The sequence below is a fragment of the Lepidochelys olivacea genome (assembly GCF_965140295.1).
Source record: "Lepidochelys olivacea isolate rLepOli2 genome assembly, chromosome: 8".
NCBI classification, from domain to species: Eukaryota; Metazoa; Chordata; order Testudines; family Cheloniidae; genus Lepidochelys; species Lepidochelys olivacea.
The window spans coordinates 54672203-54690849 of NC_140418.1; the positions used below are offsets into that span (position 1 = coordinate 54672203).

Genomic DNA, 18647 nt, shown 5'->3' on the forward strand with positions numbered 1-18647 from the left:
CTGCAGCTGGGTGTGTCCCTACCTGTGTGAATGCTGGTGAAAGTGCAAGCTTGGAGGGCTTTGCAACTTGTCATGGCAACACAATGTGAGAGGGAGCTGGTGGGTCAGAGGGCTCAGTGATACCCCAGTTCTAGGTGGCACTCCAGGGAGGCATCCATCACATGAATCCTGGGGTGGGGGGAATATAGCATGTAATCTCATAATTAAATACTGTAATGTTTATAGGAGCAGAAGTTAAGAATGTGAAAGCGACCTTCATTTTGGCATTTCCAGACGCTGGAATACTTCATTTTTAACCATAACTTCAGAATTTTTTTTAAAAAACTACATTGAAAATAGAAAATAATTTAAGTGTGTTACTACACATCACATGTTGCAGAAAGGAAAAGTTAGTTAAAAAAGAATTGATAGTCTAATCCTGTCCCTACCGTTATCCTCCAACCTGCAAATTCAAGGAAACAGGATATAGGTATGCTTTTTTTCCAGTTCTCAGAGACCAACGTGCAATTACAAGCACTTGAACCAGTCTCAGAAGAAACACAAAGAGATCGTATTGCATACCAGGATCCCCAAGCAGTGAAGTGATTATATCCATAAAGTTGGGAGAAGAACAAAGACACTACTCCATAGCTAGATAGCAGTTCAAATCCCATGAAGTTTTGTGTAGTTATCAGTCAGGAGAAGCTCAGTAAGTCTCACCAGGAGCTGTACACACCTCCAGAATGAAACTGGGGAAATAGGAAAACTGTTTACCACTAATTCTGCTGTTTACCACTATCTTGCAGGATTTTCATTCCTAGATTTTAGCTTCTTTGTGGAAGATTGCTGGGACTCCCCTGCCATAAGGATTCCAAATCAGTGGGGAAGGAAGGGTCATGAAATCTGTGTGGACCAAAGCATCTCTAAGTTCACTTTCTGTAAGGTAAATAGCCTCTTTTCCAATGCTTGTCCACAAGGATCTCACACTGCAGGTGAGTGACCAACAGTTACCTCTCAAAAAAGTTGGCTATAAGATTCCTATCCAAGCTGCCACAATGGAATAATGATAGGTATGTGAACTGATAAAACTCCAACTAGCTTCTCTATAAATTTCAGAAATACGGACTGGCAGAGTATACAAAGATGTTATTTTCTACAATCTGACTACCATACACAATAGCTCAAACTATATCCGTTTCTGCACTTGAAAATTTTAGTGAATGAATATAGTTCCAAAAGCATGCGCAAATGGAGGACCTGAAAAAACGGTTACTCACCTTCTCGTAACTGTTGTTCTTCGAGATGTGGTATTCATGTCCATTCCTATCAGGTGTGTGTGTGCACGGTGGCCGGAAGATTTTTCCATAGCAACATCCATCTGGTCAGTCTGGGCACCACCTGGAGTCACAGTTTCATGGCGCTCAACATAGGGCCCTGCCAACCCGCCACCCCTTCAGTTCCTTCTTGCCGGCTAGAGGGGAAGGAGGGTGGGTATTGGAATGGACACGAACAACACATCTCTAAGAATAACAGTTACGAGAAGGTGAGTAACCGTTTTTCTTCTTCAAGTGCTTTTTCGTGTCCATTCCCATCAGGTGACTCCCAAGCCCAAGTTTAGGAGGTGGGATCGGAGTTGTCCACTGATTGGAGTAGTGCTTGTCCGAAAGCTGCATCATCTCTGGTCTCCTGGGCTACCACATAGTGCGTGGAGAAAGTGCGTATGGAGGACCCCATCGCCGCCCTGCAGATTTCCTGAGTGGGGACCTGGGCCAGGAACACTGTAGATGAAGCCTGCACCCTGGTGGAGTGTGCAGTGATTGGAGGTGCAGGAACACCTGCCAGGTTGTAGCACTCACGAATACAGGAACCTATGAATGATGAAATGCATTGGGATGACACAGGCTGACGTTTCATCCTGTCTGCCACTGCCATGAACAACTGGACTGATTTCATGAACGATTTTGTTCTCCCGATGTAAAAGGCCAGTGCCCTGCGGACATCCAGAGAGTAGAGTCTTTGCTCCCTGCCCCTGGAATGTGGCTTAGGGTAGAAGACCATGAGAAAGATGTCCTAGCCCTGGTCTACACTAGGAGTTCAGGTCGAACTTAGTAGCATTAAATCGATATAACCCTGCACCCGTCCACACGATGAAGCCCTTTTTTCGACTTAAAGGGCTCTTAAAATCGATTTCCTTACTCCACCCCCGACAAGGGGATTAGCGCTTAAATCAGCCTTGCCGGGTCAAATTTGGAGTACTGTGGACGCAATTAGACGGTATTAGCCTCCGGGAGCTATCCCAGAGTGCTCTATTGTGACCGCTCTGCACAGCACTCTCAACTCAGATGCACTGGCCAGGTAGACAGGAAAAGGCCCACAAACTTTTGAATTTCAATTTCCTGTTTGCATGGTCACCTGCAGCTTGCCACGCTGGCCAGAGCTCATCAGCAGAGGTGACCATGCAGAGCTCATCAGCAGAGGTGACTATGATGAAGTCCCAGAATTGCAAAAGAGCTCCAGCATGGACCGAACGGGAGGTACAGGATCTGATCGCTGTATGGGGAGAAGAATCTGTGCTATCAGAACTACGTTCCAGTTTTCGAAATACCAAAACATTTGTCAAAATCTCCCAGGGCATGAAGGACAGAGGCCATAACAAGGACCCGAAGCAGTGCTGCGTGAAACTTAAGGAGCTGAGGCAAGCCTACCAGAAAACCAGAGAGGCAAATGGCCGCTCCGGGTCAGAGCCCTGAACATGCCGCTTCTATGATGAGCTGCATGCCATTTTAGGGGGTTCAGCCACCACTACCCCAGCCGTGTTCTTTGACTCCTTCAATGGAGATGGACGCAACACAGAAGCAGGTTTTGGGGACGAAGAAGATGATGATGATAAAGTTGTAGATAGCTCACAGCACGCAAGCGGAGAAACCGGTTTTCCCAACAGCCAGGAACTGTTTCTCACCCTGGACCTGGCGCCAGTACCCCCCGAACCCACCCAAGGCTGCCTCCCAGACCCGCCAGGCAGAGAAGGGACCTCTGGTGAGTGTTCCTTTTAAAATACTATACATGGTTTAAAAGTAAGCATGTTTAATGATTAATTTGCCCTGGCATTTGCGGCTCTCCTGGATGTACTCCCAAAGCCTTTGCAAAAGGTTTCTGGGGAGGGCAGCCTTATTCCGTCCACCATGGTAAGACACTTTACCACACCAGGCCAGTAGCACGTACTCAGGAATCATTGTAGAACAAATCATTGCAGTGTATGTTTGCTGGCATTCAAACAACATCCGTTCTTTATTTCTCTGTGTTATCTTCAGGAGAGTGATATCATTCATGGTCACCTGGTTGAAATAGGGTGCTTTTCTTAAGGGGACATTCAGAGGTGCCCGTTCCTGCTGGGCTGTTTGCCTGTGGCTGAACAGAAATGTTCCCCGCTGTTAGACACAGGGAGTGGGGGGGGGGCTAGCCACGCGCTGGGGGGAGGCAAAATGTGACCTTGGAACGAAAGCACATGTGCTGTGTATGTAATGTTAACAGCAAGGTTTACCGTGAAAGAGTGTACCCATTGTTCTATAAAATGTGTCTTTTTAAATACCACTTGCCCCCCCTTTTTTTTCCACCAACTGCATGTGTTTCAAGGATCACAGGATCTTCTCCTTCCCAGAGGCTAGTGAAGATTAGAAGGTGAAAAAAAAGCACTCGTGATGAAATGTTCTCTGAGCTCATGCTGTCCTCCCACACTGACAGAGCACAGACGAATGCGTGGAGGCAGAAAATGTCAGAGTGCAGGAAAGCACAAAATGACCAGGAGGAGAGGTGGTGGGCTGAAGAGAGGGCTGAAGCTGAAATGTGGCGGCAGCGTGATGAGAGGAGGCAGGATTCAATGCTGAGGCTGCTGGAGGATCAAACTAATGCGCTCCAGAGTATGGTTGAGCTCCAGGAAAGGCAGAAGGAGCACAGACCAACGCTACAGCCCCTTTGTAACCAACCGCCCTCCTCCCCAAGTTCCATAGCCTCCTCACCCAGAGGCCCAAGAATGCGGTGGGGGGGCCTCCAGCCACCCAGCAACTCCACCCCAGAGGATTGCCTAAGCAACAAAAGGCTGGCATTCAATAAGTTTTAAAGTTTTAAACTTTTAAAGTGCTATGTGTCCCACCCCTCCCGGTGCTTCTCTCCTCCACCACCCCTCCTGGGCTACCTTGGCAGTTATCCCCCTATTTGTGTGATGAATTAATAAAGAATGTATGAATGTGAAGCAACAATCACTTTATTGCCTCTGCAAGTGGTGATCGAAGGGAGGAGGGGAGGGTGGTTAGTTTACAGGGAAGTAGAGTGAACCAAGGGGCGGGGGGTTTCATCAAGGAGAAACAAACAGAACTGTCACACTGTAGCCTGGCCAGTCATGAAACTAGTCTTCAAAGCTTCTCTGATGCATACCGTGCCCTCCTGTGCTCTTCTAACCTCCCTGGTGTCGGGCTGCACGTAACCAGCGGCCAGGCGATTCGCCTCAACCCCCGCCATAAATGTCTCACCCTTACTCTCACAGATATTGTGGAGCACACAGCAAGCAGTAATAACAGTGGGAATATTGGTTTTGCTGAGGTCTAACCGAGTCAGTAAACTGCGCCAGTGCACTTTTAAACGTCCAAATGCACATTCTACCACCATTTTGCACTTGCTCAGCCTGTAGTTGAACAGCTCCTGACTACTGTCCAGGCTGCCTGTGTATGGCTTCATGAGCCATGGCATTAAGCGGTAGGCTGGGTCCCCAAGGATAACTATAGGCATTTCAAGATCCCCAACGGTTATTTTCTGGTCTGGGAATAAAGTCCCTTCCTGCAGCTTTTGAAACAGACTAGAGTTCCTGAAGATGCGCGCATCATGTACCTTTCCCGGCCATCCCACGTTGATGTTGGTGAAAAGTCCCTTGTGATCCACCAGTACTTGGCAGCACTATTGAAAAGTACCCCTTGCGGTTTATGTACTCGGCAGCTTGGTGCTCCGGTGCCAAGATAGGGATATGGGTTCCGTCTATGGCCCCACCACAGTTTGGGAATCCCATTGCAGCAAAGCCATCCACTATGACCTGCACATTTCCCAGGGTCACTACCCTTGATATCAGCAGATCTTTGATGGCATTGGCTACTTGCGTCACAGCAGCCCCCACAGTAGATTTGCCCACTCCAAATTGATTCCCAACAGACCGGTAGCTGTCTGGCGTTGCAAGCTTCCACAGGGCTATGGCCACTCGCGTCTCAGCTGTGAGGGCTGCTCTCATCTTGGTATTCTTGCGCTTCAGGGCAGGGGAAAGCAAGTCACAGAGTTCCATGAAAGTGCCCTTACGCATGCAAAAGTTTCGCAGCCACTGGGAATCGTCCCAAACCTGCAACACTATGCGCTCCCACCAGTCTGTGCTTGTTTCCCGGGCCCAGAATCGGCATTCCACTGCATGAACCTGCCCCATTAGCACCATGATGCCTGCATTGCCAGAGCCCGTGCTTTGAGAGAAGTCTGTGTCCATGTCCTCATCACTTTCGTCACCACGCTGACGTCACCTACTCGCCCGGTTTCGCTTTGCCAGGTTCTGGTGCTGCATATACTGCTGGATAATGCGTGTAGTGTTTAATGTGCTCCTAATTGCCAAATCTGAGTGGGCTCCATGCCTGCCGTGGTATGGCATCTGCACAGAAAAAAGGCACGGAACGATTGTCTGCCGTTGCTCTGACGGAGGGAGGGGCGACTGACGATATGGCTTACAGGGTTGGCTTACAGGGAATTAAAATCAACAAAGAGCGTGGCTTTACATCAAGGAGAAACAAAAACAACTGTCACACAGAATGGCCCCCTCAAGGATTGAACTCAAAACCCTGGGTTTAGCAGGCCAATGCTCAACCCACTAAGCTATCCCTCCCTCTCACATTTCAGGCAGGACTTCACGGAGGGAGGGAGGGAGGGAGGGAGGGAGGGGGGAGCAAATGAATACAAAACAAATCTGGTCTATTTCTTGTTTTGATCCACTCCATCTATCTTTTACATCTTTGGCTGGCAGCAGACGGTGCAGAAGGACTGCAAGCCATCCACATCTCTTGGCTGCTCGGCAGAAGATGGTACAATAGGACTGCTAGCCATCCATACTTCCTGCCTGCTCACTATAAGATGGTACAACAAGACTGCCTGCAGGACTAAAGAGAGTGACCTGGTAGAGTCACTCCTAATGTAGTCCCTGCACCCACGTCTGCCCAGGCACTCCTGACCGACGCGGCCAGGAGCACCTAGGACATGATGATGACGGCTACCAGTCCTATTGTACCGTCTGCTGCCACAAGGCAATGGGTTGCTGCTGTGTAGCAATGCAGTACTGTGTCTGCCAGCACCTAGGAGACATATGGTGATAGTGAGCTGAGCGGGCTCCATGCTTGCTGTGGTATGGTATCTGCACAGGTAACTCAGGAAAAAGGCGCGAAACGATTGTCTGCCGTTGCTTTCACAGAGGGAGGGAGGGAAGGAGGGCCTGATGACATGTACCCAGAACCACCCGCGACAATGTTTTTTGCCCCATCAGGCATTGGGATCTCAATGGGCAGCGGAGACTGCGGGAACTGTGGGATAGCTACCCACAGTGCAACGCTCCGGAAGTCGACGCTAGCCTCGGTACTGTGGAAGCACTTCGCAAAGTTAATGCACCTATTGTACTTAGAACATTTTGTGTGGGGACACATACAATTGACTATTTAAAAACGATTTCTAAAAAACCGACTTCTATAAATTCGACCTAATTTCATAGTGTAGACATACCCCTAGTTGATGTGAAACTGTGACACAACCGTCAGGAGGAAAGCAGGATGAGGCCTGAGCTGAACCTTGACCTTATAGAACACAGCATAGGGAGGGTCTGATGTTAGGGCCCTCAGCTCAGACACCCTCCTGGCCGAGGTTATCGCTACCAGAAATGCCATCTTGTAAGAGAGGTAGAGCAGGGAGCATGTTGTTAATGTTCAAAGGGTGGCCCCATGATCCTAGAGAGGACCAAGTTGAGGTCCCAGGCAGGGATAGCCTGACGGACATTAGGGTATAGCCTGTCGAGCCCTTTTAGGAATCATCTTACCATGGGGTTAGCAAACACAGAGCAGCCCTGCACGCCCAAGTGGAAGGCCAAGATGACGGCTAAATGCACCCGAGAGTCCCTCCTGTTTCAGATGAAGGAGGTAGTTCAGGGGCAAATGGTGCTGTGCCGACTAGATTGAAAATCTTTTCCACTTGGCAAGGTATGTGGCTCTCATAGAGGGTTTCCTACTGCCAAGGAGGACCTGTCTAACCTGGCCTGAACAGGAAAGCTCCAACGGATTTAGCCATGCAGCTTCCATGCCATGAGATGAAGTGACCGGAGGTTCGGGTGTTGGAGACGCCTGCGATCTTGTGTGAGAAAGTCTGGGAAGAGTGGCAAGGTAATCGGGGCTCCCACAGATATGTCTAGGAGATGTGTGTGTACCAGTGCTGACAGAGCCAGGCCGGTGCTATCAGTATGACCTGAGCTCCATCTGTGCAGATCTTGAGAACACCTTGTGAACAAGTGGTATGGGTGGAAAGGCGTATAGGAGAGAACCTTCCCAATGGAGGAGGAATGAAACATCCGTGCTGGAGCCCGGGCTGTGATTTTGGAAGGAGCAGAACAACTGGCACTTCCTCTTGCGTCGCATGGCGAAAAGGTCCACCTGGGGAAAACTCCACCTCTGGAAGATTGAAATTGCGATGTCTGGGGAAGGAACCACTTGTGGCTGTGAAATGACCTGCTGAGGTAGTCCGCCAGCTTGTTCTGTACCCCAGGGAGGTACGATGCTTGCAGATGTATTGAATGTTGTACACAGAAGTCCCAAAGCATGAGGGCTTCCTGCTACAGGAGAGAGGAGCATGCACCCCGGTTTGTTCATATAGATTGCTGTTGTATTGGCCGTCATGATTGATACACATTGTCTGGTTAGGTAAGGACGGAAGGTCTGATATGCTACGCACACCGCTCTCAGCTCTCTGACATTGATGTGGAGACCCAAATCTGCTTGCGACCAGAGGCCTTGAGTTCTGTGGTCTCCCAGATGAGCTCCCCAGCCCAAGTCTGACGTATCCGTCACCAGTGACAGAGACGGCAAAGGGAACCCCTGAGCATACCTCCTGAGCGTCGATCCACCACCGGAGGGAGTCGAGGACCAGGTGAGGCAGGCATCACGATCCTGGGGTCCAAGCTGTCCTTGGCTGGGCGATACACTAACTTGAGCCACAACTGAAGTGGTCAAAGCCTGAGTCTGGCATGCTGCACCACGTAGGTACAGGCAGTCATGTGTCCGAGAAGTTTCAGGTAGTTCCTCACTGTAGTGGGAGGGAACTGTCTGAAGCCTCTAATTACATTGTTGAGGGCCTGAAGCCTTGCCTCCATCAGGTATGCCCTGGCTTCGGTCGAGTCCAGCACTGCCCCTTTGAACTCTATTGTCTGGACAGGAGACAGAGTCGATTTTGCTTCATTTAGAAGTAGACCAGGCTGTCAAAGGTGGCTCTGCTGAATCTGACCTGAGCTTCCACTTGGGTCCTGGAGCAGCCTTCAATCAGCCAGTGGTTGAGGTACAGAAATACCTGTACCTGGTACCTTCGCAAGAACACGGTGACGACTGCCGTACACTTGGTGAAAACTCGAGGTGCTGCTGACAGGCTGAACAGGAACACCGTAAATTGGTAGTGGGTTCTGTTGACCACAAACCTGAGGTACTTCCTGTGGGGCTGAGTGATTGCTATATGAAAATATGCGTCCTTCAAGTCAAGGGTGCCATATCAGTCTGCTGGATCTAGTGAGGGGATGATGGCGGCCAAGGAGACCATGCGGAACCTGAGTTTCTTCATGAACTTGTTGAGTTCTCGCAGGTCCAGGATAGGCCTGATGCCACCTTTGGCTTTTGATATTAGGAAATACCAGGAATAAAAGCCCTCGTTCCTGTGTTCCTGAAGAACCTCCTCCACTGCCCCTAGTGATAGGAGCGACTGCACCTCCTGGATAAGGAGCTGCTCGTGAGAAGGGTCCCTGAAGAGGGACGGGGAAGGAGGGTAGAAGGGCGGGAGGGGACAGAATTGGATGGAGTATCTCCTCTCTACTGTGCGGAGCACCCAGGGGTCCAAAGTGTGGGACCATGCACAGTAGACACTCAGGAGGAAAAGGTAAGGTGGAGTAGATCCAGTCTCTGATCTGGTGCGCTGTCCTCGACCGCTCCGTCAAAAGGACAGTTTAGGTTGGCCAGAGCCCTGGCTTGAAGACAGGTGTTGTCTCCTCCTGCCACTCCTGTTCCTCCTCCGAGAACCATACTGGCAGTTCTGGTGATGGAATCTTAAAAGAGGTTGCAGTCTGAAGTGTCTCCACTGCATGACGGGAGTGTGCAGGCCCAAAGACTTGAGGGTGGCTCATGAGTCTTTCGGGCTGTGTAGCCTCTTGTCTGTCTTTTCAGAAAAGAGTCACATCCTCAAATGGGAGGTCCTGAATAGTCTGATGGACCTCATAAGGGAGCCCCGAGACTTGGAGCCACGAGCCCCTTCTCATGGCCACCCCAATAGTCATGACCCTAGTGGCAGTATCTGCACCATCCAACATGGCCTGGAGGGAACACTAGCTTCCCCTCTTCCACCAAGGCCAAGAACTCGGCTCGGGAGTCCGAAGAGAGGAGCTCCGTAAATTTGGCGATCGCCGTACAAGTGTTATACGAGTACCTGCTGACGATGGCCTGTTGGTTCAAAATACGGAACTGCAGACCCTCTGTAGAATAGACCTTTCTCCTGACAAGGTCTAGTCGCTTAGCCTCCCTGTTTTTTGGGGAGGGCTTGGAAACCCTATCTCTCACACTGGTTAGCAGTGTCCACAACAAGAGAGTCAGAGGGTGACTGCGGGTATAAATGTTCGTACCCTCTGGAGGGCACTAAATAATGCCTCTCATTGTGCTTGGGAGGGGGCAGCAAGGAAGCTGGGGTCTGCCACAGGGTCTTGGTAGCATCCACAATAGTCTTAATCAGTGGTAGGGCAATACGAGAAGGTCCTGAGGGAGCGAGGATGTCCATCACGGTATCAGCCTCCTCGGCCTTAATGCCCAGTCTCTGAGCAGCCCTTCACAGCAACTTCTGCAGCACCCTGTTGTCTTCAAGTGCTGGGGCTATGGCTGTATCCGCCAATGCCTTGTCTGGCAACGATGAGGAGGAGGCACTTATAAGAGGCGGATGTTCATGCCATCCGTCCCCAGGGGACCCCGTGACACTCGGGGCAGGATCAGTGCCAATGGGGCGCTCACCAGCACTGGGGCTGTGCACGTTGAACCCGGTGTTGGCGCCACCATCAGTAAGACCGTAGGAACCATCAATGGAGCTGGTGCAAATCCCCCTGTCTGCGCCGACAAAGGTGGCAGGCCCGTCGCTGGTATCTGTGCCAGGGTCGTCAGTGCCTGCGCTGTAGTCGGTATCAATATCTGTGCTGGAGCTGAAGTCAGACGAGTCAGTGGTGCCAAGGTTGGTGCTGGCGCCACGGCCGGAGACACTGGCATATGGGCAGGTGCCAAGGGAAGCTGCATAGACGATGGTGGGATGAAGGTGGCTGAGGCGACAGAAAACGCAGCACAGTGGTGACCTTGGGTCCCTCCCTGGCCTTGATGAAAGGCCCGGGAGTCCAGAATGGCCACTGTGGTGGATTCTGCCACTGCGGTGGCCACACCTGGGGCTCTCTCCTGTCTCTCTCAGACCTCTATCTTCAGCTCCTCCTTCTCCTGGATCAGAAGGAGTCGGACTCTGACTCCAAGGTCTCCAAGACTGAAAATCACGGAGGAGAAGGAGAGCTCAGGGAGCAGGTAGGCTCTCTGTCCGCGTGGGCCGGTGCTGAGGGACATGGAGAGGGGGAGCGCCTGGACATCACAGCTGGCTTCCCTCTTGACTGTGCTGGGGGGCAGGGCGGGGCTACCAGCACGAGAGGTTCTTTCCTCCTTAGGGGTGAGAACAGTGCCGTAAGGTGCTGCAGGTTCCAAGCAGCTTCAAAAGCTTCCAGCGTCAAAGGGAGTTGTAGCTACTGGCCTGTAGGGACTGGTGACCGTGGGGGACCTGGACTCAACTTCCTTGCCTGGGCAGGAGTTGATGTGGCCCCAGTAGGGGATCCAGAGCTGTGGCCCGCCTGGGGTCTCATTTCTCTGGACTTAGCCAGAGGTGACCGACTGTCCAGCTTCTTTTTCTTCTGAGGCACTAGCGAGTGGGATCAGTGCCTGCTCTCAGCCGGGCCTCATGAGGTGCTGTGCCGGTGCCAAGAATCCTGGAACGAGTCTTTTCTCTGTGCCAAGCTTGACGACAGTGCTGGGACGCTCTGTGTCGAGGACAATGTGTTAGGAGCCGGGTCCCCTGAGCCTGGGTCAGAATGGGAGCGTACAGCTGCCTACAGGAGGATCACCTTAAGCTGCTGTTCCCTTTCTTTAACAGTTCTAGGGCGGAACTTGCGGCAGATCTTACAGCGATCCTTTTGGTGACCCTCCCGTAAGCACCATAAACATGAGGAATGTGGATTGCTCTTCGCATGCACTTCGCCCAGGCCACACAGTTTTTAAACCCCAGGGACTGCAGCATACAATGGCTCTGGGGAGTCAGAATGGGGAGGGACCCCCAACAACTCTAATTACTAAAAACTCTAATTATTAATAACTAAGGTAACTATATACAGAGAACTATAGAATGCACTTGCTAAGCAAGGGCTACAGGAAGTTCTAGGCAACCGTCACTGGCGGTAAGAAGGAACTGAAGGGGTGGCACCTGATGGATGCTGCTATGGGAAAAATCTTCCAGGCCCGTGCACACGCACACACCTGATTGGAATGGACATGAACAAGCACTCGAAGAATAGCTGAATACTCAACACTATATAGAGATCTGAAAACACAGGTGTTTGAGAACTTTGAGAAATTTGAAAAAACTCAATGATAATTAGTGTGCAAGATGCTATGGTTATTTTTATTTATTTTTTCCATTAAACTTTAAAAACCTAAATGCTTTATTTTAATGACAACTAACTAGAATGAAAAAATAAAAAGGAAAATTACTTCAACAAGTATTCCAACAAAAGGTATAAGGACGTCTTCAGAATTGATGAAGAAAAGCTCTGGATTGGTCTTCCAGACTCCAAGCCATTTTTCTTTCATTTTCAATTTTTCCAAAAGATATTTACTCATTGCTTCATTGGCATCTTCTGCCTATTACATGAATGACGAGAAAAAAAACTCACCTATCTTAAAGGCACTGCACTTTTAATTAAAAATAAATTCATATAAAACTTCACAGTAATTCATAAGTTGTTGAATATCACTCTAAGGGCAGCAGAGAAGAAGGATATAATGGGGAGGAGGAAGAAGGAAAAAAATCATAGGGGTGGGGGGGAGAGAGAGAGTATACTCTCTTACAGGAAAGAAAAAACAAGCAAAAAAAAAAGAGCGAAACCCAGTGGGAGGGAAAAATACTTTAAAAAAAGTTAACTGACAATGTTAAAATTAAATACAGTACACAATTAATTCATTACTTTAAATCAGAGTTTTGTGAGTGAATGTGTTGACAAATAATAACCAAATTCTGAAATTTTATTATATTGCTACTCTTTAGGGAAAGAGGACTGTTTTTAAATAGCTTTCCAGTTTATCAGAGACAGCCATTATAACTAAGAAAGGAGGTAACACTTTCTCAAAACAGCACAGTGGGGATCACTGAATTGCCTTTCAATTAATTCTGTCAAGCTTCACTATTCTAAAGCGTAACTTACCATCAAAAGACAATATATGGGAAGACTAAGGCTCTGTGCACTACTATGAACCACCATCCTTTTTTTAAATAAATGCCAGTTGAGTGATACATGACATAGTTTAGGGTGGTGAGATTATTTCATATCTGTGAAGTGTGCAACTTTTCCCACAGATGGGAAATTTATTTTATTTTACTGAGAAATAAAATGTCAATAGTTTCTTGTACTAACACCATGGTGAAGTAGACTTGACACAGCTAGTAAATAACATGAGAGACAAGGTGGGTGCTCTAATGTATTTTATTGGACCAAATTATGTTGGAAGGAGATACAAGCTCTCAAGCTACATCAAGCTCCCCTTCAGGACCTGTGTAAGCTGGAAAACTTGACTCTCATCAACAGAAGCTGGTCCAATAAAAGATATCATTTATGTTGTCTCTCTCATGTCTCGGAACTAACAAGCCCCGTAAACACCATGGCACTCTGCACCAGTGTTCTCTAACCTTACAGCTGCCGCTTCTTGGATTTTTATTTTTCTGCCCGGCCCCTCCCCTTTCCATCTGCCATTTTCTCCTCCCTTCGTTTCGATTGCTCCCCTCTTCCATTATATTCTTTACTCTTTCTCTCGCCTTCCGGGGGCAGCGGCCGGAGGGCATGTCCGCATGGTCCCTGCTGTGGATTTCTCGTTAGCTGGAGCGGTTTACCGTCCGAGGACGGGCACGCGTGGGGCTGAGCGCGCCTCGCCTCTTCGTGTGCCCTGAAGACCCCCTCCCACCCCCCAAAGAAACCCCTCCCCTCGCAGGCGGCCTCCAGGGAACTCCCCGCCTGCCCCAGCCAGTGCTGCGCTCACGGGCGCGGGCCACGCTCACCTTGCAGCCCCGCAGCAGCCTGTCGCAGTACAAGGCCACCTTGTCCCGCCCTGGCACGGCCCCCAGGTGGGACGGGTACTGGGCTGGCAATGGGTCGGCCTCCGCCTTTTCTTCGCCCTGACTGGCAAGGAGCGGCCGCCGGCTCCGCCCAGCGCCGGACGAGGGCCCAGCTGGCCATGAGCTGGAACTCTCACCCAAGGCCGGGTCCACCTCGGCCGCCCCTTCCTCGGGGCTACTCGAGGCCATTGCTTCAGACAGCCACGCGCCTGGCGGCCCCGAGCCGTTACCCGCCGAGCCGGAACTACAGCCAATGGGCGGCCGGCGCGGGACACCCAGCCAATGGCGGATCTGGATCGTGACCACCAACCGTTAGCAAGACTCCGCCTCTTGTGCGCTGCTCTTTTCTCTAAACTAGCCGCGCGCGCGAGGTTCCTCCTGCGCGGTGACGGGGTGTGGCTTCAATGTCTCTTCTGTGCTCTCAGATTTCCTATTTCGTGCCCCACCCCGTCGCAGCACGGGGGCGGGGCCAGGTCCTGCTCCCCTCTGGGGAACTGGGGGTCCCGGGGGTTCAGCCTCTTTCCCTCTTTTTGGCCCCCTCCCCTGATGAGAGCCTTCCACATGAGCTCCTCCCCCTCCGCGGTCCCTTCTACTTGTTTGTGGCGGGGGTGTCCCCCTCCTTCTGGCCGCTGGTTGCGTGGCCTGGTGGCTGCTCAGCCACCATGAAGCCCTTAGGGTTGGGTGGGTGGCAGAAGGGTTTTGTCTGTAACCTGATTCACACCCTGAGGTGCTGCTGACTCCCTTGGGTCCGAGGGGAGGGGGTAGATTGGAACACCAGGTGCCAGTATGCACTGCGTCATTGCCCACCAAGCAAAGCAGCCTGCTGGGAGCCTTCTCCCAGCATGCCCTCCCCTCCCCTCCACAGCCTGAGCCAAGTGGCTTATGGGCGTGCCCAGGCCCACTGTGCTGCTCTGCACCGTCGCCTGCAGGACCCAGCACATGCTGATCCAGCACCACCAAAGCAAGGTGGCAATTTCCATACGTTCCTTAGGAATGTATAGTCATCTCTTTAGTGCAAACAAGTAAAGAAATCCATGTGAAGACCTATTAACATCTCTATTTCAGAACAACATGCCTGGATGACAGCAAATGTTAGCTGCATGTGCGTGTCCTGTCTAGCATCACCACTTCGTGATAAATATTTTCTGGGTCCTTCATCTCCCCATACTAGTAGAAATCACTGAAAACCAAGACTTTAGAGAGGTAGCCATGTTAGACAGTATCAGCAAAAAAAATAAGAACTACTTGTGACACCTTAGAGACTAACAAATTTATTTGGACATAAGTTTTTGTGGGGTAAAACCCACTTCATCAGATGCATGCCGATGAAGTGGGTTTTAGCCCACAAGGGCTTATGCCCAAATAAATTTGTTAGTCTCTAAGCTGCCACAAGTACGCCTCGGGTTTTTTTGAAAACCAAGAGCAGCCTGGAATAGTGCTTAAGGGATAGACACAGGTTGTGGGTTGTGTTTGACTTATAAGGTGCTGTATTTTTTTGACCATCCCGGTTCCATAGACTCTTCAGAAGTTGACAACTTCTTAGGCTCAGACCTATCTAAAGTAGTAATGTAAAAGGAGAACTCTCCAAAATTATCTAACATCATTTTCCTGTTTAATGAACAGTCTCCTCATTTGGACTAACTAACTCCTGTTTACACTCTTGAACCTAAATAAATTGGCAATACTGTCAGGGAAAGATGAGTAAAACATTGTGGGAGAACATCTGCCACCTCACACACCCATCTGGAAGGACATTTTGTTAGACAGTATTTGGGGTCAGTATGGGAAAAATGTTAGCTGTCTAGTATAATAATGTACTTCAGGGGAAAACTTAAGATATCAATCATGCATTTGTCCATCATTAGTCATCCTGGACTTTCTGTCTTAATATCCAGATGTTACTAAAGTAAGACCTAGCCATGTGAACTCAACCGATGAAGAGCAAATAGCTACTTTTGCCATATTACCCTATACTTGTGTATCTGAAAGAGTGGAGTATATTTGTTACAAATCTTGTGCACCTGTATTTGGGATCTGTATCAGTAAAACCCTTATATCCTGGTTCATTTTGCTAACCTCAGACCTGGTAACTCATTCAGTCTAGCTCTTTCAGATAGATCTGAATCACTTTGGAGACCAGGGAGAGTACCTGGAACTGACTGGTGCCCTGAAGAAAGCGGTGGGGGCAAAGAGAGGAGAAAGACCTTTAAATATTTTCTAAAATGACAGCAAAATGAAGAAAAGGCCCTTGTGATTCTGAATATATCTATGTTCAGTGAGTACTCTAAGAGGAATTTTTTTTTCTCATTTTTTGTTGTTTATTCTACTTTGCCAGCAAAAATTGAAGGGCGTAGCCTGAAAACACCCTCAGGGAGCAAAACTAATTGAATCCAGTTTTGCACAATATATATCCAGATTATTCCTTATGGGATCTTCTGTGTCATGGAACAGAAGTTGAATATTCTTGTTTGCATTGTTTTGTCTGGTTTTGTTGTTGTTTGCTTGAATTTTGCTATATATAGGCTCAAATTCCATTTGTAACATGGGAAGAAGTAAGTGGAGAAATGATGCCAAGGGAAGCAGCTGGAGGTTGTGAATTGCCATGTATAAATGAAGTGGGGAAATCTTGGGGGACCCACTTCAGAAAACAATTTGAAAAATGGATGCAGACTGGAAGTGTTCTAAGGCCAAAAGAAATGACACCCTTTCCTTTTCTGGTTTTTCTTTTTCTTTTAGTTTAATTTCCTTAGATCAGATGATTAGGTCATTCTCAGTTCTCTTGCTCCTTCCCAATGCCTGAATTAACTGTTGTAGAAGCAGTACTTTGTCTTTCTAAGGACAAGAGGCACTCTTTCTTTTGGGAGGATTTTATCTAACTTTCCCTTCCTGTTTTCTACATGCTTTTTCTCTGAAATCTCTTTTCTCTATTCTCTCCCTAGTTTTCTGCTTTATCTATTTGCTCACCCATCTGATTTTCTTTCTTTTACCTCATAGCTCTCCTTCCCTTTTCCGTCTATACTTGTCTGTGTGGGTTGCAAACCTGTTCTCATTCGCCATGGATGGTCTTCTGCTGATGCACATTAGCTCAACCATTTGCAACTATTCTTCCTCAGATGCCAAGAATACCCCATAAATCATTGCCCTGATCCCAGCAGCCTCTCCTTTTCAGCTCTGTGGGAGCTTGTGCAAAGGATTCTGTGGCACATCTCAGAAAGACTGTTTGTGAGTGACTGAATGCAGGGTCACAGTAACTGAAAAAATATTGAGACTCTCTTATGAATTGTTCTCATCTGTATGCCAAACAATTTGGCACCTGAAAGAGACAGAAATGGGAAAGTGTTTATGGAGGATTCTAGGTTATGAAAAATAGATTGAGTGATAAGCAGCAAATAGAAAAGCAACTCTAGACAGTAGTGATCAAGTGTCTGACAAAAAAAATTATTGGAATAGATGAGATGGACTAGGAAAAGGCAAACACAAATCTCAAAAAAAGTTAATAGACTTTACTTAAGAGAGCTAAAGATGAAGAAACTATTGGTATAACTTTAGAAGAATTACACTCATTACCTTTATAGAACCCCCAAATTAGTGTAGAAACTCTTAAAATTCATGATAGAATTGACTTTTGATGCTTGATAAACGTTTAATATCTTACAAAGCCAAAACATTTAATATTTCTCCTCTAACATGCATATCAAGGGAGGATTTTTTTTAGTTTTAAGTGTATATAAATATAAAAGGGGGGCTTATGCATTCAAAAATATACACATACAAAACTGAAGACACAAATTTAAGTGGCAAGATTGAGGCCCAGTTGAAAATGTGGCCCTAGATTGGAGTGGGCAAACTTTTTGGACCAAGGGCCACATCTGGATATGGAAATTGTATGGCGGGCTATGAATGCTCATGAAATTGGGGATTGGGGTGCAGGAGGGGGTGAGGGCTCCAGCTGGGGGTGTGGGCTCAGGGTGGGGCCAGAAATGAGGGGTTCAGGGTGCAGGAGGGGGCTCCGGGCTGGAGCAAGGGGATGGGGTGCGGGTGGGGGGTTGAGGGCTCCAGCTGGGGGTGCGGGCTCTGGGGTGCAGGAGGGTGGAACTGAGGGGTTCAGAGGGTGGGAGGGGGATCAGGACTGGGGCTGGGGCACTGAAGGGGGTCAGGGGTGCAGGCTCCAGGTGGCACTTACCTCAAGCAGCTCCCAGAAGCAGCAGCATGTCCCCCCCTCCAGCTCCTACGCAGAGGCACTGCCTGGCGGGTCTATTCGCGGCCCTGTCCGCAGATGCCATCCCTGCAGATCCCATGGGCCATGGTTGCTGGCCATTGGGAACTGTGGGGGGTAGAGCTTGGGTCAGGGGCAGCATGTGGAGCCCCCTGGCTGCCCCTACACATAGGAGCCATAGGGGAGACATGCAGCTGCTTCCGGTAGCTGCGTGATCCCTGGACCCTGCTCCCCAGCAGGAGCTCGAGGGCTGGATTAAAACATCTGAAGGGCCAGATGCGGCTCCCGGGCTGTAGTTTGCCCACCCCTGCCCTAGATGTTTAATACTGTTTTCCTATCATTACTGAATCAGGATTTTTGAAGCCCTGGTGTCCTTTTTAACGATAAAGTTAAAAGAACTTTGGTGATGAAGCCTGAGTTGCCAACAGTCAGTAATCCATTAAAATGGACTGTATGGTAAACTAACCTAAATTCTGGTGTTTAACTTCTTGATAGCAAACAGCTGCAGTTCAGAAGAGTCAAAAATTATTTTAAAATGACATATTAGTGTGTGAAGCAAAAGTGACCTCAAAGGCTGAATTGCTTGCTGCAGTTGCACCTGCTTAGATTAAAAAATTTTAAGTGAATTAACCTCTTTAATAAAATAAATCTCTTGAGCTCCAAGCTGTAGCAAATTAGAAAACGTTAAAAGAAGAGCAGAGGTTTCTTTATATATCCAGAAGGTCAATATAAACTAAGAATTTATAAACAC

At 48.8% G+C, this 18647-nt stretch overlaps 1 protein-coding gene across 2 annotated transcripts in view; it reads right to left on the reverse strand.

The window, feature by feature from the left end:
* The window catches only part of SHCBP1L (SHC binding and spindle associated 1 like), a 67330-nt gene extending 53263 nt beyond the window's left edge, over positions 1 to 14067 (reverse strand). For both annotated transcript variants that reach the window (XM_084637053.1, XM_084637054.1), the window contains exons 1-2: positions 13624 to 14067; positions 12066 to 12215 (exon numbers count right to left, since the gene is read on the reverse strand). In XM_084637053.1, coding sequence (XP_084493179.1) covers positions 12066 to 12215; positions 13624 to 13869 — 396 coding nt within the window. In that variant the 5' untranslated portion in view covers positions 13870 to 14067. The remainder of the gene's footprint in view (positions 1 to 12065; positions 12216 to 13623) is intronic.
* Between the last annotated feature and the right edge of the window lie 4580 nt (positions 14068 to 18647).